Source organism: Carassius auratus, chromosome 37 (genome assembly GCF_003368295.1).
Source record: "Carassius auratus strain Wakin chromosome 37, ASM336829v1, whole genome shotgun sequence".
In the NCBI taxonomy this organism is placed as follows: domain Eukaryota; kingdom Metazoa; phylum Chordata; class Actinopteri; order Cypriniformes; family Cyprinidae; genus Carassius; species Carassius auratus.
In genome coordinates this window covers 6,346,560-6,369,580 of record NC_039279.1, presented here as the reverse complement: position 1 = coordinate 6,369,580, position 23,021 = coordinate 6,346,560, and the positions used below count along the sequence as shown (strand labels likewise).

At 35.8% G+C, this 23,021-nt stretch overlaps 1 protein-coding gene and 1 pseudogene across 4 annotated transcripts; both read left to right on the top strand.

Annotated features, from left to right (window-relative positions):
* Positions 1–5,130: 5,130 nt before the first annotated feature.
* On the top strand, positions 5,131–10,888 carry LOC113055994 (probable G-protein coupled receptor 142 pseudogene; annotated as a pseudogene).
* A 1,944-nt stretch (positions 10,889–12,832) lies between these two features.
* On the top strand, positions 12,833–22,816 carry LOC113055993 (G-protein coupled receptor family C group 5 member C-like). 4 transcript variants are annotated; one of them, XM_026222421.1, is made up of 6 exons: positions 12,978–13,034; positions 13,164–13,230; positions 17,392–18,440; positions 21,056–21,156; positions 21,362–21,472; positions 22,231–22,816. In XM_026222421.1, exons 3-6 carry the CDS (start codon positions 17,405–17,407, stop codon positions 22,255–22,257), a joined length of 1,275 nt encoding a protein of 424 aa, XP_026078206.1. In that variant the 5' UTR covers positions 12,978–13,034; positions 13,164–13,230; positions 17,392–17,404; the 3' UTR covers positions 22,258–22,816. The 4 variants fall into 4 exon arrangements, with proteins under 4 accessions (XP_026078207.1, XP_026078204.1, XP_026078206.1 ...); XM_026222420.1 differs by having other exon boundaries at positions 12,982–13,034; positions 13,159–13,230; XM_026222419.1 differs by having other exon boundaries at positions 12,842–13,230.
* Positions 22,817–23,021: the final 205 nt, after the last annotated feature.

Here is a 23,021-nt window from a genome sequence, read left to right as displayed (position 1 = left end):
CAATCGGGCCGATCATGACCCTGATCTAGACTGATAGCAATGAATGGATTCCTCTCAAGGCTACATCATACAACATTTGGTTTGGTGAATATAAAAACTGATTGGAACTAAGCCCAGTCAGAGTTTAAAGGTAGAGTAGGTGGTTTCAGATCAGAAAGAATAGCAATAGCAAGGTTGCTTTGAACGCAAGATCCCACCTTCCCTGCATAATCACGCTGCTAAACCCCGCCCACTCCAAAACATATGAATGTGAACAGGCAGAGCAGAGCCTAATCAGCGACTCAATCACAGATGGCGTCGGTGGAGGATTGAATGTCATTCACAGATGAAAAACATTACAGTACAAAGCAGATAAAATGAAAAAACATAAAATACACAAATAAAATACTGTATGTAGTCAGCCAGGTAAGACAGCCTATCGCAATGTTCAGACCGAAATAAATGACTTACTGAACATTTTATGGTTCTACACATTCCACAGGTGATAGAAATACGTATTTAGTTCACTTAACTTATCGATTGCTATAAGGAAGTGAAAGGATTTTTGACCAACATAAGAAAACTTGTTTTTGAACCAAATCACCTACCTTGCCTTTAACAGTCTTGTGAAGGCAAAGCTGAATTTTCATCAGCCGTTACACCAGTTGTCAGTGTCACATGATCCCTTAAATATCATTTTAATATGCCGCTTAATATTTCGTGGAAACTGTAATGCATTTCTTTTTCAGAATTCTTTCATGAACAGCTGTATTTATTTCAAACAGTGATTTTATTATTATTATTATTGTCATTATAAATGTCTTTACTGTCAATATAATGAATCTGAGCTAAATTAAAGTATTAATTTCTTGTAAAAAAAAAAAAATTGCAAACTGTCAGGAACTGTCAGTCTTCTATTCTCTTAGTTTTCAATACCATGGACTTTTAATTTGTTTCATTTCCTGTTGTCTATGTTCTAGTTTCCTGCTCTGTTTAGTTAATAAGACAATTCATTTGATCATCACACCTGTCTTTTAGTTTGTTATCAGTGTATACTTAAGTGTCTTTGTTCCCTCAGTTCATTGGTGGATGCTGTTTGTGTATCATGCATGCTGCCATTAGTATATTCTTTTATTAAATACGTTCGTGTTGGAACTTTCTGACTCATCTTCTTTGAAAATTTAAAAACTGATACAAACAGCTGATATTGACCAGCTGATTGTACCGAATGCCTTACTTAAGGTTTGTTTTGTCTCATTGGTGACCTTTCCTAGGAACGGTCTGTATAGACAGTCTAATAAAGCAGTAAGCTTCCTCCAATAGCTTTCATATTTAGGTGAAAGATCAGCAGTCAGTGAGAAGCATAAAGGCCATATTAATATCAAGTCCACATTGGAAAAAATCTAGAGATATTCAAATTTTCACTCAGAAATTTTTTGTAAGTTTCACATATAAAACAGCAAGCAACACATTTAAATAAACATTAAATTTCAAAGTAAAAAGACTAAATTAATATTCTGTAAAACCCAATAATCTTTTTAAATTTTCCCTCACATTTTTATATTTACATGTTTAGAGCAATGATAAATGACAACATAATATAATATGACCACAGAACTTTTGATTGTTATTTTGTACCAGTAATTCATGCTCTAGTATTAAAGCTCTCAGTGAAGTGAAAGTCAGTCTGGTCAGCCTGCAGCTATATTGATTGATGAGTGTCAAAATCAATGATATAGTGACCCAGCAAGCCTAGTTCGATTCCGTATTTGTCCCACTTGGCACCTCAGTTTGCAGTATCTACTGCTCTACTGCCTTTCAATTGTATATTGTATTGTACTGCATATTTTTAGTATATTTCATTTGCAGTTAACTTATTAATTTGGTTTAAAATTACGTTGTCATTCACGTCTCCAAAAATCACTAGACTTGAATGGGTATTGTCACTAGAGGGCAGTATTGTAGCAAGCAAAATATGCCTTTGATTACACAGACATTTGCATTGCTGATTTGTTGAATTGTTGTTGTTATAGAGACAAAGAAACATTAATAATCCATAATTCATCACAAAAAGGTCCTCTGTGTTAATCTATGTCCATTCATTAATAGTCTGCTTTAGTTCACGCCACTTATTCATCTGTTGTGTTCCTTTTATCTTGATTCTCTCACTTCATCTCCCCGACATGCCTTAGATATTACAGATAGGTAAATTCACATTAATAATGTTATTCCACTCAGAACAATCACATTACCTGCTTTCATAAATGTATGAGTTTAGATGGAACAGAAAGACCCTTTACTTTAAGTGCTTATATGAATATGAATGAGTTTTTGGCGATTTTTTCTTCAGTGGAGCTGATACTCTGCATCCCAGCATGTTTAATGGCTCTTTTGTAAAGTTGAACAACAAAATAAAATGTTAAAAAAAATAAATGACAGAATTTATAAGCCTGTTTAGCATATAGCTGTACTCCTAAATATTAAACTATGTAAGCTGATTTTTGTAGGCCAAATGAACAGAGACCGTACACTTCCTCCAGCTGTGCTAGCATCTACTATTTTGATAACAAAAAAAAACAATTCCAAAAAGGAAAGAAGTACTTCTAAAACTTCTTTTTAACTCAGAGCTGCTGACTTACACTTCACAAGAGTGACTGTGCTTCATAGAAAGACGATTTGGAGTTAATATATAACAAATTGAACTTGTTAGTGGTCAAGTTGAGTGAAGGAATTGATTGAGAATGGTTTGGAATACAAACTTTGACCAGCCCAATAACAAATGTGGCATGTTTCAGATCTAACATGTTGAAGTGGAGCAAGCAAGCAATGCAGTGAATGCTTTTCTGGATCACATGACAAAATAAATCAACATTCTCTTCTGGGTTTGCCCCACACTACACTATGAAAACATGGATTCCAAGTTCAGACGGAACAAACTTGCCTTTCTTTTAAGATAAATGTTTTAATGGTGTATTGGTGTCTCTACCATCTAAAAATGTTATAGTGTGACAACACTAGGCCAATATTGAGCTCTGCATAACTCATGAATAATATATATATATATATATATATATATATATATATATATATATATATATATATATATATATATATATATATATAATTTTTTTTTTTTCTTGTATTAGAGAATGTTGTGTCACTGTCAATTGGAAAAATACTGAAATGCAAAAATAGGTTTGTGTTTAGTACATTTTTATTTTGTGGGAATTTTTTAGTGCAATATTTTATTCTTTTATTGCACTTTTATATATTAATTTTATGGATTTTATTGTATTTTTATTTTTAATTTTGATATTTTCTGTTTTGCTTAGCATTTTCATTTCATTTCAATTATTTACTATTTTAAAGATTTTTTTTTTTTTTTTAAGTAAAATCCAATACATAATTTTACTAATTAACAAGAAACAGTTTTACTGTTATGCAACTAAAAGTGAAGAAATGGTTGCTTGAGAGAGAGAGAGAGAGAGAGAGAGAGAGAGAGAGAGAGAGAGAGAGAGAGAGAGAGAGAGCATCCATTCATCCCAGTTGTCACTTTCTCTCCTCATGTCCAGATGGTGGTGTACATGTACTTTTTGTTCCAACCATTTGGAGACGTGTGTTGCTGGCCAGTGAGGAAAGCTAATTCTTCAAGAAAACATTTAATACATATATTATTAATACATTATTTATCATTATTAAATGAACAAAATGTACTGTAACAGTACCAATGTGCTGGTAATACCAAGGTATTTTGATATTGATTACATGCTAAGCCAAAAACTTTCAAGATTACAGTGATTCTACCATCGTAGGTAAAAAACAAAACAAAACAACAACAACAACAACAACAAAAAACGGTACAACTAAATAAAAAAAACAGTTTTGAGTCAGATTTTTGATTGACTTCAAATTATGTGACATTTTGAGCAGAGTTGTTGATTTTAACTAAATTATTAATATTATTAAAACTGAAATAGATATAAAGGTTACACTTTTAAGGTGTCCTTGTGACAGTGTAATTATAAGTTCTGAGTAATATTAATTAACTACATATACTTATGGTTAGGTTAAGGATTTGGGTATGGCTTATGGTTACTTGCATGTAACTATGCATAATGAATTGTTTTTATAATAGTAATTACATGTAACGCGTAACAAGGACACTTTAAAATAAAGTGTTAGCGATATAAAAGCTATTAATCTATTTAAGCTAAATAGAAATATTAAAAAAATGAATAAAATGACAAAAGCACATGATGACTAAAACTTAAATTGACAAACACACACACACACAATCCTCAACAAAATGATTCAAACAAGATATATATATATAAATAAAAGCTCATTCACAATGCTTTTAAAAATGCTAGCATATAAATAACACTAACATGACTATTTTTGAGGTGTGCTACAGTAAGTGATCAGACTTACAATTTTCTTCTGTTGGATCACTAAATAAATGATGATGAAAATACCAAAAAGTTACATTGAAGGATTTATTTACATATTTACATATTACAGACCAGAATACTGGACTCTTTTGACTTTCCCCTGCAAGCATCCATCCAGCACACCAAAGCAACCAGCAACTGCATAAAAAAAGTGCTAAAGACCACTGGTAACACCCTAGCAACCCCATTAACCTGGCAACCACCTTAGCATCATGACAGTGAGTTTTTCACAGGCAAGGACCATTGACATTTTCTTCAGTAAATGTACAAATCTATTGATTCAAATGATTCAAGCCTAAAAAGAACCTCAGAAGCTATACTTAGGTTTAAGTTTAATGTACATTCACATCACAGCCAGAGGAATACTATAAAGGGCACTAAGAAGAGCACACAACAGATAAGAGCTCCCATGGGTCTGAAGGCATTGCACCCTTACACCCTTACACCCTTCTCCTCATGTGTCTGCACTATATTGACCTTCATTCTCAATGCTACACCCATTTACCAAAATCCTCCCTATAGAAATCAGCCTTGCTTAACCCCTCCCTCCCTCTCTCTCACTATCTCTCTCTACTTCCATAACCTCCTCCCGAACTCGCTCTATGATTGCAGTTATGTGTCTGTTATTCAAAGACCCTTGTCCAGTCTCTCCCTGTCCTCCTCAAGGGTTGTCTGGCTGGGCATCGGCGGCTAGGAGTCAGCGGAAGAGTCCACGGATGGGGACCCGCAGCGATTTGTGAGGGTAAGAAAACCGGTTAGACTATGAGCTATCAGTCTCTATCTGATGGATAGCTTCATTTTTATTAAAGGATGTTATGTGAATGTTTTAAATTGACAATCGGTGACAGTTACACTTATTGTGTATGCTGTATTTGTAGGGTTTTTTTTATTGAATATTTCTTTATATTGTTATGCAGTAGAAATCTTTTTAGCTATTTAAAATGGTATGAATGGGCAAAAAGGCTAAGCAGTCGTATTTTAAAACGATACCAGTGATGAATTAGCATCAAGAATCACAAGATCTTTGTCATTCAAAGTGACAATACACAGTATCAAAATGTCAAACTCAAAGTAAAATTCATCATGTCAATTAATTAATAATTAATAATTGTTAATTTAACATTTACGCCATAAGACTGTGATAAGTGACTATACTTTTTATAAAATGAATGTTATATAAAATACATTTATATATCAATTTATAAATGACTAATATATATATATATATATATATATATATATATATATATATATATATATATATATATATATATATATATATATATACACACACACACACACACACACAGAAACATAAATAGTTATACAAATATACATGTATATATAAATGTAAAATGTACTCCATAAAACCCCTGAGACTGTGGAATGTGAATGTTTTATTGTTATTTAATATATTTTTATAAAAAGTATTTAAAAACATATTAAATTAGTATAAATTGTGAAGTTTTATACATTATTTGATATTTTATTAATTTACATTTATAAAAAATAAATTTTATAAAAAGTATTTAAAAGTATATAAAAATAGTAGGACTCCAAAACATCCATATGCACGAAAACAATAATATTTTATTAATGTTCATACAATGTGCACTTTCCACAGTTATTTACATCCTCGCAACTTTTTAAAAACGAGTTTTAACCAGTTTGTTCTAAACATAAATCAGTTATTTGACGTGTCGTGTCCTCTGTGTTTTTGTAATTTTTATATTTTCTCCAAGAACTACCGGATATCCAGAGGTCAGCTCTGGAAGTCATAAAAGATTGTTTTAAAAATGTGTGGCATTGTTTGTGGGGGCCTTTTGTAATCAAGAGACTGAATTTCAAGATTTCTGTTTCTGTGTCACTCTCATGTTCTCTCTTCCTTTTTAAAAAAAACAATGAAACTTAGGCTCTTTTCCCTGCGTGTCCTGATATGGACGATATTGCTATACCGTCATCTTTGAGCAAATACGTCTCAGGTGTACCGGCCGAATATGAATAACTGAGCATGTTCATTTGAGCAAAAAGTCCAAGATCTGAAACCTCTCACACATCGATTCCTTGTACATCTCAGAATGGAAAACAGAGGACATTTATACTTCGCAGTGTAGACAATGTAGTTTATTATTTGGTGAAATCAACTCTTTTCATTATTACTGTTTGACCAGATATGGATGCTTGGATGGGTAGCTGCTCTGAGGCAGGGGGCAACACGTGTGAACTGGTACAGTAATGACTGACATTGGCATTCACATCATTTGGGCTGTGTTCTTGTTCTTGTTGCACATGAGACCAATTAAGGCTTTTGTTTTAAGACTTAAATTGTGAAAATCTGAATAAACTTAATCATTATATATAGAAAGAATAGCACCAGTCCAAACAAAGACTCCCACATAAATCCCCAGTAAAACAAAGACAGATTAAGTAATTATAAGGTGACAGGAGACCAATTACCACTGCCTTGTTCAGTTCTCACCCACAGCATGAATTATCGCATGTAAGCAGGACAGTTGATGAAGCAGTCCCATCATAGCAGGCAATCATGTTCCACAACATAAACACTCTCTTATATTGTTTTTCGATAGGAATAAAGAATGAATGGCTTATGAATAACCCACAATTCAATTCCAATAACAACACCAAAACGGCACACTGCAAATGCGAGATGCACACAAGAAACAACAAGGTTAATTTCACATTGATTTCAGTTGTTGGGCAAAGGTTTAGGGTCATATTCAGATACTGAATTTTTAAGGTTTCCTTCCTGTTCTCTTTCCTTTTACAAGGGGAACTCAGATGCCATGATTGATTGGCCCAATGGCACAGCGCCCGGCCAGCGGGACGATGAGAGCAGCACTCAGGAGAGGTCAGAGTGTGTGCTGGCTTACATCCCTGTCGTCTACTACAGTACTCTTTTGTGTGTTGGAGTGCCAGGTATGAGTTGTGCATTTTAATACCTATTAACATGGGTCAATTAAGACCAGAATGCTTTTTTGAGAATGCTTTTAAAGTTAAGAATCAAGATGTAATTAGGGAAGTACGATGGAATAGAATGAAAAGGTAGTTTTTAATTTTTTTTCTATATAAATTACCTCAGAATGTGCAGTATTTCAGTCTGTGAAGTTAATTGTTCTTTCGCCATTTTACATAAAATAGAAGTTAATTTATTATTATATATACTACAAATGACCATATTTTAATCAAATGGATTCCTCTATCAAAATACTCAAGGTGAAGATGACCTTGAGTCTTTTGATAGAGGAAGGTCATGGTATTCATTCATTGAGACCAGTCGATAAATCATTAAGTATCCACAAACATTTTACTACACCAATAGGAGAGACTGACAGAAGCTTTAGGAAAAGAAAGGAGATCAATAAATCCACTAAAAGCCATAAATATCAATACAAATGCCAATTAATTAGAGACTCATTTGAAAGCCAAATTGCTACTATAAATCAGATCAGGGTCACAAACAGATGCTTGTTCACAACAGCCAATTCAAATCCGTTTAATAGCAGTCTAATATAAGATCACTTTTGTTTACCCCAAAATTTTAATTCTGTCATTATTTCTTACGGCCATGTCATCCTAAACTTGTAAGACTTTCTTACTTCTGCAGACATTTTGAAGAAAGTAAAAAAATGTTTTGTCCAAAACATCATTGCATGGACACAAAAATGTTCTATAATCCTTCTTTTATGTTCCACAGAAAAAAAAGTAAGTGATATCAGTTTGGAACAACAAACTGTAAGCATGAATTTTTGGTTGATCTCTCCAAAGGCTTTTCTAATGAAAGTGAAAAAGTGACATGACATTCAGCCAAGTATGGTGACCCATACTCAGAATTCGTGCTCTGCATTTAACCCATCCAAAGTGCACGCAAGCACGCACATACGGAGCAGTGGGCAGACATTTATGCTCCGGCGCCCGGGGACAGTTGGGGGTTCGATGCCTTGCTCAAGGGCACCTAAGTCGTGGTATTGAAGGTGGAGAGAGAACTGTACATGCACTCCCCCCACCTACAATTCCTGCCGGCCCAAGACTCAAACTCACAACCCTTCGATTGGGAGTCCGACTCTCTAACCATTAGGGCACGACTTTCCGTATGTGGTATGACACAGTAAGTAAAGTTTGATGGAAATAATAACTGCACATGGGTTTGGAACACAATAAGTATGAATGAGAAGAAATCATATTTTCATTTGATTTGATTCAGTTGAGTTAAATTCTCCATAGTTTTATCCAATTTCATTCTGCTGTTCCTTAGGTAATAGAGACATGTTTAAATCTCCTGTTGTGTCAACCAGAAAAAAAAAGAAAAGAAAAAAAAAAACATGGCTGCCATGTTCAGTAAATGTGACCCCCTTATCTTTTACTTCCCATTAGTCCTGCTGTGTCAACTCCCTCCATGCCCTTGATTTCTATCTCAGTCTTCTGCCTCTCCCTTCTCTGGCCTCATTCCCTAACTGTTTATGCCTTGTCCATCCTCCTCTACCTCAATTCTTCTTTCTAATTCCAGTTGCCTCCTTTCCCTAGTGAACATCCTGACATTGGTGGCTCTTTACCGGCTGTCTGTTCGTACTCAGAAGGCCCTGTACGTGTATCTTCTTGCTCTAACTGGCTCGGACATCCTCAGCCAGCTGTTTATCATCTTCGTGGGCTTCCTGTTGGAAACGGCCATGTTTCACCGAGACGTCCCTGTGCTGCTGCTGAGGTCGGTCAGTATGATGGAGTTTTCCGCCAACCACGCATCCATCTGGGCCACCGTACCCCTCTCGGTTGACCGATATGTTGCTTTGTGCCATCCACTACTCCATCGGCAGATCAGTTACCCGGCACGGGCTCGGCGGATCATTGCAGTGGTGCTTACATTGGCGCTAGCATCCGGCGTGCCGTTCTTCTGGTGGTCGGACATGTGGAGGGTCAACCATGCGCCCAACAACTTGGATACTGCTTTGATTTGGACCCACGTGACTATTATTTATTTTCTTCCATGCTGCATCTTCCTGTTGCTAAACTCCTTGATCATCCTGAGGCTCCGGAAGAGACAGAGACAGCAGATGTGCCAGGACAAGAGCGGGCAGCAGCTGGCAGTGCCAGGCAAGCTGGGTAAAACCACAGCTATGCTCCTAGCAGTGACTTCTGTGTTTGCTGTCCTGTGGGCACCTCGTACCGCAGTGGTGCTCTACCATCTCTATGTGTCATCGGTGCACAACGATTGGCGGGTACATTTAGCATATGACTTAGCCAACATGTTAGCCATGCTAAACACTGCTGTGAATTTCTTTCTGTACTGTTTTGTCAGCAAACCTTTTAAAGCAGCAGTGAGGGATGTCCTGTTGTTTCGGTGGGGACCATTGCACCCACGTCGCCCACTACATCACCAGCGCACTGCTGCCAATGCCTCCACCACCTGTGTTTCCAGCTCCAAACATTCCCAACGAGAGGTCACCCCTCTCTCTCCCAAAAGGGCAGATTTCAAGTCCTGCTAAAAGGGATGTTCTGTTATCATTTAATCACCTTCATGTTGTTCCAAAACTGTGACTGTTTTTTTGTTTTTGTTTTTTTTGTCCATACAGTGACAGTCATCAGGGTACATTAGGAAATTCTTCAGAGCACTGAAAGAAAGTCATAGAGCTTTCGAATGAAAGTTTAAGTTGGTATAAATGGTCACAGCCTTACAATTTTGGGGCAAACTATCCTTTTAAGACCCAACAAAGCATGGTATTTTTCTTTGAATTAAGTAGAAAATAATTCAAATTAGTGGCTTTTATGGTTATAAGTTAAAAGTGTGTTCACGTTAGTGAAATGTTGCATGCAAAAATGGTCCATTGTCTATAGTGAAGCTATGTATGAAGCACAGCTCACGCAGAATTCACTTTTAAACCAAGCAGCATTCTGTTGGTCAGTGCTGCAAATTCGTTAGACCAACCTAAATACGAGCAATATCGAATCCTATTGTCATGAGTGGATTTCATCCATGAAATTTCACAAATGTTTTGAGCCATAGTAAATGTCACCTCTGCATTAGTGTATCATTTTGCATGACATCACCAACAGAATAGAAAAATACTGACTTGTTTCCCATGTATAATCCTCATGAAGCACAGTCAGTCATCCATTCACCACAGGTACTGTATCTGAACAATGTCTTTTCTGACCTCTGGTTAGTAACCTGAGAGATCACGGTTTACACTTATTAAACAAAAGCTGAATAATGCAAACTTTGTCTTGCTGATAAGAAAAGTAAAGTTTGCAGGACATCTGCCAATCAAGACATAACCATTTAAGAAAATAGTGTGTTTTGCACTTATCTACATACAGTATGTGTTTTATTTATTGTCCTGCCCCCTGTGGGGACCAGCAAACATACTACAGTATTTCTCAAAACAAGGATAGGCTCATCAAATGAGGATTATATATTGTCATTTTTCATCATTTCTACACCTTTGTGTCAGTCCAACTTTTTTTTTTTTAAACACAGATAGGTAGAACACACTTTTTCATATTATTGAAGTGAATGTAAATTGTGAAGTAAATGTAAAATAGAAGTGATGCATGCTATCAAGTGGCACAATGACAAAAAACAACAAACAAACAGCATAAAGGTATTGTTAATTTTTTTTAAAGCCATATAAGATAGCTTTGTGTGAGAAAATTGCTATGATATTGTAATAAAAAATTGCTTTTGATATTGTAATAATATGTGACATCAATTTAGTGCTTTTTATAAATTTTGCTCACTTTGCAGATTAATGAAGTTCTTTAAACACATACAATAGTGTTTCATTAACAGTATTCTCTCATTCATTTATGACCCATCACCCCATACTATACCTTTCTTTTTTCTTTTCTTTTTTGGTAGATTTGAAGCCATATTAAATCTACTCAAGACATCTTAACGCACTATACATTTTCCATTTTAATCTAATTAGTATTTTATAGTTTATTGATCAAACTGAAGACATGGTTCCATAATGTTCATAACAAATGTTCATATTGTCATGACTGAGAGCTTTATTGCAGCTGTAGGTTATGTTGCATGACTAAATGAAACCCTTTCAGAGCCCATCCAGTGAAGCAGAGCAAGATGGCTGACCTTTTTAACCCCATTGTGCAAACTGCACTCGCTCGCTTAGATGTTTATTTTCGGTGCATGGAGACTGGATGAGGCTTTAAAAGGGGCTACGATGTGGGAACACGAGTGAAAACACCACTGGACAAACAGACCCATCTGAGGAGCTCAGGCTGAACTTCTGAACAAAGCCGGCCTTGAGCTTCTGTGCACCCATGCAGCAACAGCAAAAATGTCCATTTACTAGAATTCACCAGGATCACCAGAGATATGCAGGGGGCAATTATATTACTCTGTATTCTATATTCCCCCATTTTTTCCTTCTGTACAAAAAGTAAAGAAAACACACTGTGCAACAACTACAGTATCCTGTTACATGAGCAGAACAGATTCACACCTCACACCAGACAAGAAAACAAACAATGAGTCCGGTAAATCTCTGTCAGCAGTATATCATAATTGTAACAGAAATGGAGAAAAGTCCTATATAGAGTACTACACCATACAACCAGATGTAGATTAGGATGTATATATAAAACAGAATATTCAGCTGTACTGAGCTGCAATCAGATACATAAATATAAGGCTTTATTGGTAGTGCAAAAGGGGATCAAGATGTAACCTTGAGCAAGTTATTAGGCCGCAGGTTGCTCCCATGCTGTCTTGTCACTGCTGGAATAAACAATACCGGAATTGCAATTGCACAGTAGGTCTACACGTGAAAAAAATATCAAACAAACTAAATTAATCTGTAGAAAATGGTTTTGGAGTCGAGCAAGATCCACGAGATCAATGTTAATGATTATATAATGATTTTCCACTAGGTGGCAATGTACACGCACTTTTAGAAATATAATTCCCACATGATTAAGTTTTAAACCTGTTACTTTTCTGTTTGTGATTGTGAAACGTAGAAAACATAAATATAGATTTGTAATATTCATATAGGTTTGTAACAGTGCAGAGAGAAACTAGAAATGTGTTTTGAGCATATTTGGGCATATTTCAAATGGGCAGCATAAGCAAGGGAAGATTTAATCTGTCTTCGTTTTGTGCCTCGATTCTTTTTGAAGTTTAGACTGTCTTTTCATCTCTGTTCAGACCCAGAAGAAATCACAGAAAAGATAAATAAAGCTTTTGTCAGCTTTACCTGTGTAGACTGGTGGAGGGGAAGAGCAAAGCTACTCTGCACTGAGGCCTCAAATTACCAAAACCTACAGTTAGTAAAGGCTCTTGGGATGTGCTGTGTGGATAGACAGATGAAGCTGAAGCTGACAAAATACTAACTCCACCTTAAGTAGCTCACTAAAGTGCCACTATGATACTCAGCTCCTGTTTTTTTTCCAGGTAATGAAAGCAGGCGCGCTCCCGACAGTGACAGCTAGAGCAGGAGAGCTCGAGAGGGACGTGCAAGCTCGTGCGCGCGCGAGAGAAACTGAGGGTTTGGGTCACATAACTGGCTGCTGAAAGCTATCAAAACTCGCCAAGTGTTTGCCCTCGACTATCCTTGAAGCCTTTTGAAGGTTTGTTTGCCTGGAATACAAAGGGAACATTGTTTTATTTTCTTTTTTGAGGGTTTGAAACCTCACCTCAGCTCTGTGGCACGTTGGCGTCGTGATGTCTAACTTATTTTCATGCACTTGCTAGAACAGGTAAATTGTGCTCATATACCAAAGAGTGACAGAGCAACGACACCGTGTCTACGTCTGGCTGTACAAGGTGAGCTTGTTTTGTTATATTCTTGTGCACCTCCGTGATTTCGTACACGGATTTGCACTTTTACAATATGTTTGTTTTGTACTTTCATTTGTTGTGTTGTAGCTTATTTATATAAATTGCATGTGCTTTGTTTATTATTATTATTATTAGTATTATTAGTATTATTATATAAATGTGCTTGTGCTCACATGTGTTGGTGAAAATAACACGATATAGACACCACTCAGTAATGTTTTGTTTTAGGTGTTGCATGCCATTTACTGCAGTTTTTTTAATGCTGTTAGGGATATCAATAAGCTCAAATTCAGCTTCATCTGTCAAATTATCCCGTTATATTTAAGCAATGAAGATAATCTTTGTTCACCTGCTCAGGTGAGACGCCTGTCTGTGCTGCACTCTGATTGGTGCGTTGTAACGGATTGAATGATGTGATAGGCTCAAACAGTTGTATGTCAAATTTGTTCGTTTAATTGCATTAAAAACTTGCTAAAATGTGTGATGATTTTACTGAAAATGTCATATTTAACCACTACATTTTATATGTCTGTTAGCACTGTATATTTGAATGGACGTGTGATGAATATTCTACATATATACGTAGTATGTTAACGCTAAATTAATTTATTTTGAAAGAAAGAAAAGAGCATAGTATGTAAATTAAATGCACTAGTAGGAAGTGCTACAAGTAACACAGAATAAATACTCTTCACTGGAACTTTTTCCCAAGAACGTAGAAAACCCCACAAGCCATTAGAATTTTCCCCCCTCCTTATTCTATTTTAGAACTTAAAATAGAATGCTCGAATTTACATATTGTTAACATTTATGGTAGAATATAAGAAATGCAATGCTGAAAAGCTGTAATCCTCTGCTGGAGCTTGACTATAACCAGAACATTAGAGAACTCCTTGTTTCAACCATCCAGAAGGTGCACAACTCACAGATCTTGAGTTCATGTTATATTATTTTTAAGGCCCTACATCGTGTTCAGTTAAGCCACTTATTTTACCTTCTATGCATTTGTTACTGTTGTGATTTTCAGAGAGAGTTCTTCCAGTGCAAGAGTCAAACAAATAAAGTTTATGAACTAATACAAGTACCGTAGTCTTTATCCATTTAATATGAAAACACTTGGCTTCAGTAAAGCACAAACTGTACTGTAGCAGTTCTCGAAAGTGTACTCTGATACCTGAGGGGAAGTATTGATTAAGTAATGAAATCAGTATAATGTGACAATGAATGGACTCACTTCTAGTTTGTAATGAGATTGTGTTAACAATTCATCAGAACTCAATTCATTTTGGTTACTCTTCACTACACAATAGAAAATGAAAGTGGTGTTGGAAATATTTAGCTTTCTTACCGAGTACTAAATGAAACTTTGAAGCTCTAGCCTAAATGTATGGAAGCATATAGGTAGCAAAATTCATTTTGAAATGTAATTTGCAAAATGGCAATGCATTTCTTTATTTAAATTTTCCCATACATATGTGCAAAATTTAAATGAAAATTAAATTATATAATTTACATTCGGCACTAGTTTTAATATGTAAATTAAATACCTATTTTAATGATTTATAAGTTGCAAAATTAAAATACAATTTTATTACCCACATTGATTAGATGTTTAACATGCCCAAGCAAAAACTGTAGCAAAATTATAATTTAAATGCCATTTTTCCTAAATGCATTTAGACTTGCGTGGAGGACAGTTGCATTATCATTGTGTTACCGCAATATAATTGTAACAATTTGCAGTGTGAATCTCAAAATGCATTCTGATGCATTCGGTGCAGCAAAATGGTTGCAAAAAAAGGTGATTTACATGTCTTTTATTTTTCTTAAATGCATTGACACTTAAGACATTTAAAGTGCATTTTCATTAAATACCCCGTGATTATGTAGTTAAAATTATTGTGGATTTGAAAATGCTTTCCGATCACGCCCCTGGCCTGTCAATCATTATATCAAGGCAGGGCTCTGGCTCGGCAACAAGAAGCACAGAAGGTCAATATACACCACTAACCAAACACTTTTCACCTGCCTCAGCTTCTCAATGCTTTACACTTCAATTGATGCACATAAGCAAACAGACAGTGCAGCTCTACACTTCTTTATATTTAAGCAGTGGACATAATCTTTGTTCGCCTGCTCAGGTGAGACGCCCAGACAGTCACACACAAGAAAGCCCGCCTGTGCTGTGCTTTGATTGGTGCATTGTAATGGGCTGAATGATGTGATAGGCTCAAACAGTTGTATGTCAAAATTGTATGTTTAATTGCATAAAAAATTTGCTAAATGTGTAGACAGACAGTAAAGTTCTACACCTTGCCACCTTACACCGTGGTTACACCAGACACGACAGTTGTGTCGCATCCAATGTAGACAGCATCACTGATTATAATGGGTTCAATACTGTTGTCCGCTTGGGTCTGGTGTAGACATGGTGTTGTCTTCCTCTCTTCTAACCCATAATAGAGCACACGTCCCGTGGCACCTGAGCATCATGTGTGCCTTCATATTCCTCAGTCTGTTTACATTCCGACTGATGCCCGTGACCGTACAGAAAACCCTGCTGCTACTCCTGCCTTGCCCTGATGACACTTCACCAGTCAGATCTATACGCAGCTGTCACAGAACATGCTATATTACAGATTAGAAGAATAACAAAATATGATGTAAGGGGGTAATTACATTAGAAATGCACTATTTAATCACACGCATCACTCTGAGTGATGTGTGACACACCTGCAACACTTAAGTGCTTGGGGACACACAATCTATTAAATGAGAAGAAAAAAGTATGGAGGATGGTGCACTGTCCATTTACTTATGTGCATCAATCGGAGTGTAAAACTGTGAGATGTTGAGGGAGGTGAAAAGCATTTGTTTACTGGTGAATATTGACCTATTGTGCATCTTTGCCGAGCCCTCCTTGATACAATGATTGACAGGTCGGTGGCGTGATCTTGGGATGCATTTTTCAATCCACATTTACCTTAACTACATTAATGAAAATGCAATACAAATGTATTAAGTGTAAGTGTCGATGCATTTACGAAAAATAAATTACCTTTTTTGCAACCATTTTGCTGCACCTTTGGCTCAGAATGCATTTTGAAATTCATACTGCATTTGCTACAATTATCTCGTGGTTGCACGATGAAAATGCAGTCTCAAGTGTCCTACCACCTAAGTCTAAATGCATTTAGGAAAATTGGATTTAAATGATAATTTTGCTACAGTATTTGCTTGAGCATTTTAAACATCTAATCAATTTGGGTAATACAGTTCTAATCAATTTGGGTAATTTAGTTTTATTTGTATTTTGTAACTAAGGTTTTTAATTTACATGTTAAAACTAGTGTAGGAAATGGAAATTATATAACTGAATTTTCATTTTGCACTAAATTTTGCACATATATATGGGAAAATGAACATTTAATAATGAAATGCATTGCCATTTTACATATTGCAAACATTTTGTATATTTTTCACTACCTGATACACTCTCTACAAGGTTTTAAAAATTGGAGCTAAGAACATCAGTATTTTTTTTTATTATAATTAATTATTAACAGACAAATCTGGATAAGCTCCAAATGTAGAATTCACTTAATGATTAATATTTGCTTTTCATGTGTGGTCACACTAGATAAATCGGACCCATTCAGGCAGTGAATTTGAGTTTATAACTGAATTCCTCACTAAACGATTTATATTTTAGACATGTCAGATTCAAACTGAACCAGGAACCTGTAGAGTGATGTGCACATTAGGTTTGTGAGTTTTAAATCAGTCTGGTTACTACACCTATATTCTCAATAATTTATAACCATTAAAGAAAAAATTAAGATATTTTACATTAAGATATTTAATTTAGTTTAGATTTCAGTTATGTAATCCTGTTGCCCATAATCATTGCAATGTCCAAGTAGTTTTGCATGCTCAAAAGTCTAGAGAGTTCACATCTTTAGAAAGCCAACCTAAAAGGCCATTGTGGAGCATGAACCTGTGAGTGAAATTTTAATAGTTTTGATATCGTCACGATCTGGACATTGTCACTCCCTCACTGGGTGTGTAACGGGACGGTTTTGAGCCAATATCACTCAGTATCTTATAACTCTTAATTTTATGCTCATTCTTGCTGTTCTCTCTTAGGTGCTGGGAAACCATGGATCACCTCACTTTCAAATCCCAATGTTTTCATCATCTGCTCTTCATCATTCTGTGTGTCTTTCCTGGATCACTGGGCCAGACTTCAATCCCCAGGGGCTGTGGAGATAATGTGGACTCCTTGTATTTTAAACTCTGTGACCTGACAACAGTCTGGGGTGTTATAGTGGAGTCATTTGCAGCTGCTGGTTTGGTGGCCACCATGATTCTTCTGATCGTGCTGCTAGCCAGCCTACCCTTCGTCACTGACAAGAAGTGGCGCAGTTCATTAGGGCTTCACACAGGGTTCCTCATCTTCACGTTTGGACTGTTCGCCCTCACGTTCGCCTTCATCATCGGGAACAACTTCGCCTCATGCACGTCACGCCGCTTTCTGTTTGGTGTGCTGTTCGCTGGCTGCTTCTCTTGCCTTCTCATGCAAGCTGTGAGGTTGAACATACTGGCCAGGAGGAATTCGGCGCCCAGAGGTTGGGTTTGGTGCTTGGGGGCTCTGGGGCTCTGGCTGGTTGAAGTTGTCATCAACACAGAATGGCTAATCATAACAATTGTGCGAATCCCAACTAATGTCACTGGAATTCTGGCTTCTGCTACTCCTGTTCCCTGTATTATTGAAAAACAGGATTTTGTCATGGCGCTCATTTATGTTCTAAATCTACTATTGGCGGTTGTGGTGGCATCCTTACCCATATTGGCAGGTAAGCACAAGCATTGGCGCAAAGATGGAGCCCTCATCCTGGTCACGGGACTGTTTTCGGTGGGCATCTGGGTGGCGTGGATTGTCATGTATGTGTATGGGAACGCAAAGAACGGTGGGTCGACTTGGGACGATCCCACATTGGCAATAGCATTGGTTTCAAACGCATGGGTGTTTCTGCTACTCCACACGGTGCCAGCGGTGTGTAGCCTGAGTGAGGAAGATGAAGATGCAGCTGTTGGGGAAAATCTGTTCCCCAGCGGAGGGTACGAGGACATTTTGAAGGAGCAAAGTACACATATGGAAAATAAGGCCTTCTCTATGGACGAGCGCAATGCAGGTAAATGCAAGCTTTTGAGTTTTTTCTTTGTATTCGTCTAAACTTTATTATCTTTGCTTTGAAGTTATCTAACTTTACAAACTAGTTTTTATTGGGGATCCATAATATATCTGTATCCATATCAACTATCAGGCTAATTGTAGCCAGATAAAACATTTTTTTAAATAAAGATATAAAAAAGTGGCAAACCATTAATTGTATTTTTACTGTATGTTTATTAATCTATGTAGTTTATTAATCTTTTTATCAGATTTATATAATTTTTTTTTTTTTTTTACGATGTTATTGTCTTCGTTGTCACACGATCGCAGTTTGGATTTCACAGATGCAATCCTGAAATTACCTTTGTATATCTGTGCAGTTTTTATATTCAGTACAAGTATTCATATAGATAGTTCTAAACAAGTATTTATTCACGGTGCAAGTACTGTAGTTGATCTGTAGCAGACAGTTTACGCTGACTAACACTATACCACCTCTTGTGGAAACACTGAAAGTGTAAAGGATTCTTGTTGCATCATGGGATATGTTTTGACATATTTCTTTAAAGGTAAAAGTGTCTGTTTTCACATTTCACATAAATACTTTAGGCCATAGGACAGGTGGCTCTGTTGATGAGTGCAGATATTCCAGAACTGTTAAAGGTTTGTTTAAATAATGAATTCTGAATTCCTAGCTCTTAATTACTATTATTTAGGTATCTGAAACATTTTAGACATTGTGTACAGCCATGTAGTTTGGCACATTTAAATTGTGCCCTTTCAAACACTCCATGCAGTGATTATGAATTAAACTAATCGTGCCAATTATATAATCCAGAAACCCAATATGTCTGTGTATGCTAGCATACACTGAGAGGAGAAGGAGCGTGTGACTTTGAGAGAGGACAACGCTGCAGAACATGCTGGAAAACGGGCTGAATTTCACAATAACTTCTGCTTAGACCTCTGAATTTGATATGCTGATGTTTGAATCCACTTAGTCTTATATCTGATCATACCACACTGAACATGCTGTTCATCTGTCCTCTCTTCCTCTCGCTCACTGTCTTCTGTCCCTGCCTATGTCTGTTTCTCTCTTTATCTTTGCATCTGCGTGTCCCCTTTAGCTAGCCATCATGCAAATGTCTTTGCTGCCTTCTGATGTCCATGAACTTGAACCCAGGTAGCTGAGAGTGTCCATGCATCTGTGCATTCAGAGCTATGGGTTCAACCTTTCTATTGTGAGTCAACAATATCCAACCGTGTTTACTCAACCAATTACTCACAATGTAGTCACATATGTTCAATCATGTATCAATAGCGTGTTATTGATACATGACTTGAGCAAATATTAATAAAATTTCCTCATCTTCAATATCTACATAGCATCTGTGGTTTTGTGATGTAGAAAGAATGCTTCTGTTTGTATTGAACAGAGAGTGCTGAAAAGTTCAGGAATCATATCTCACTAGTAAATGAACACCCGGAGCAGAATGGAGGGCCTTTCCTACCCTGACATAAGTCAATAGAAGCACATGCTACTCCTATCTGACTCTCTGTAGAGACCCTGAAGAGTGTGTTTACTTAATCATGTCTCCACGGATACTGCGGTGTGGCAACAGTATCATCAGTGATAGGCGTTACACAGAGCTGCCCCACTGCATCATTTCAACCTTATCAAAGCGCTCTGTGTCTCTAAATGCACATGATATGGTGGTTAAGATACTGTATACTGAGATATTTGCTAAGTGACTGTGATAAAAGAAAGGTCTAGTTTCTTGGAAACATAACATTGTTTTATAGTTTGCTCTTGTCCTTCAAAATAAGCTAATAAAATTGTCAATAATATATATATATTACACACTACCGATACGAAATTTGTGATCAGTGATTTATTATAATTATTTTTATTATTTTTTTATTATTTTTTGTGTGTGTGTGTTTTTTTGTTTTCAGCAGGGCATTCAGTAAACTATTTTTAATAAAATGTAATTTTCTGATGGAAAAGCTGAATCTTCAGCAGCCATAATGCCAGGTTTTCAGAATAATTGTGACAGTTGAAACATTTGTGCTCTTTAATATTTTTGTGGAAACCGTGGTACTTTTTTTCGGAATTAATTGATGAGCAGAAATGATAACATTTATTTAAAATGGAAATCTTTAGTGACATTTATAATGTCTTTACTCTCACTTTTAATAAGTTTAATGCATCTTTGCTGAAAAAAGTATTTATTTTAAAGTTACTGACCCCAAATTAATATATATAATCACAATTAGTTTGATTTAATCTGTATATATTAAATTTATATTTGTATTTTTCTTACATTCATATTTATTTATTTTTAAATAAAATATTGTTATTTAAGTATCATAAAGATCCTATTTTTTATTAGTATTTGATTTTGGGGGGTAATTTTGTTGTTGTTTTAATTGTCAATTATATATTAATTAATATAATATGCTCCCCTGAATAACTACTATTATTCAGTGGAAAACAGGTTATCTATTTGCATTTATCGTATATAGCATCTTTGCCATTCTCTGAAGTATGTGTATAAGGAATATCGTGTGTCACAGAGGCGCCATACTCAAATCCAAACAGCTAACATTTTTGTTTTACCATTGTATTCTCAGGTAATACGCCTGTGTCCCCATACAGCGACTATAACGGCCAACACCGAAGTTGCGTTTACCAACCGACAGAACTGGCCATCATCACCAAAGGAATAAACAAAGTGAGTGCACATATTTTACTACTGATTTGAATATGCATAAAACCACTAAGTCTTGTGGTCGCTTTCCACAAACAAAAACTATTTTAGAATTTGTACAAGTCCTCAAAAGAACCTTATTTGCATACAGTATGTGTTGTAGCCACCAATGTTTTTATGCATTTGTGTGTTCACATGCCATGTATATTTGGACTGCTTTCGGCTTTAGCAAAAGATGGATTCATATGACAATATAATTCCACGAGCATCCACACGAGCCCAGAACGGCCAGACCAGCCCCTCCGCACAACCTGATGACATGAGACAAATATATACAAATGTACGTGGAGAATTGTTGATGCTGTGTTTGATTGCACTGGCTCTCCCTAGACTATCGTCCTTTGACTTTTAGCTTCCATCCTTTTAAAGAGAATTATTTTCTCTTTATAATGATCTTATTGATTCCAGAGTTTCTTTCAGTTTTGTGTAAGGGTGCTGTATGAATACAAATGGAAAATATTTGTATTATATTAACCATTAATGTGGTATTTTTCATATATAAAGGGATGTTTATGATATCTTGAAAATGCCATTCTTTCAATTAACAGATAAATGTGCAAATTACAGATTTTTAGATTAAACTCATAATCACCCACACAAAACAACATCATCTTTCCTTTTGGTGATGGGAAAAAAAAGTCTGTCCTTGAACTTTACTTCTCGAATTTCTGGTGCCTCTCATTCTGTCTGTCTGTCTTGATTACACATGTCTGTCGGGAATTCTTCTCTCTCTTTGCCCTGTCATTCATTCTTTCAAGATCTGTTGGAGTTAGGGTTAGGGTTAGAGAGTTAAGGTTAGGGTTAGGGATGCTAGTTTTTAATTTATATATATATAATATATATAAGTTTATTTTTGTTCATTTAATTTTTTTTTTTTTTTTACATTTTATTTTGTTATAGTTAACTTTATTCCATGTAAATATATATATTGTGGTTTTAATTTTAGTTAACTATAATAACCTTGACTTTTAATTTAATTCAAAATATTTCCATATTGATTCAGGTGTAATCTAATATTTCCTCTGTTTCTCACTGCAGGGAAATTACATCAGAAGACCCCAGTGATCAGCTCACCTAAACTAGTTTTTATTTATGTTTATTTTTTTCTGGTGTTTCTAAATTAAGATTTGTGATTCTGTTTTTCTTTTCATCGCTGTGCTCGACCGCATAGACAGACTTCTGTGAACTCAGACTGAATTACCAACTAATAGTTGGTTTGCTCCACTGAAAGCCAATGTATTGGGTTATCTCAACTTTAATGAACAGCAGAAGATGTTGTACAGTATGGCTTGGTTGTGCATTGGGCACATTAAAAAGATCAGTTGTAAAAATTATTGTATAGACTACTGCAATGCTACCAATTGTGTTTACTAAGAAACACAGATAAATGATGGTTTTCTGTCACTTTTCCTATATAATGAGTTTTGAAAAGCTGCTTCTGTATACTTAGGTGTAGCAACACCATACATATGCATAAGCTTGAAATTACATGTATAAAATGCGCAATCACAATCATTTTGGTGCAGCAGCAAGACTGATTATTTCATTATTTTCCCAAGTGTGTATTTATTGTGACTGTAAATTAGAATTAAACTCAAGCTGAACAGAATACCTTTTCAAACCATATGCAAATGTTCTGCTTATTGATGTTAAAAAACAAGGATATTTATAAATTGAAAAACACAAGTTTTCAGTTCTGTAATATGAGACTGTTTGTGCGTATACCAGGTCATAGGGACATAATCAGGATAACATCCCAGAGGGAAGTTAGTTGAATGGAAAATGCACTTCATTGTAACTAGTAATGACATTTACATAGGTACTGCTGA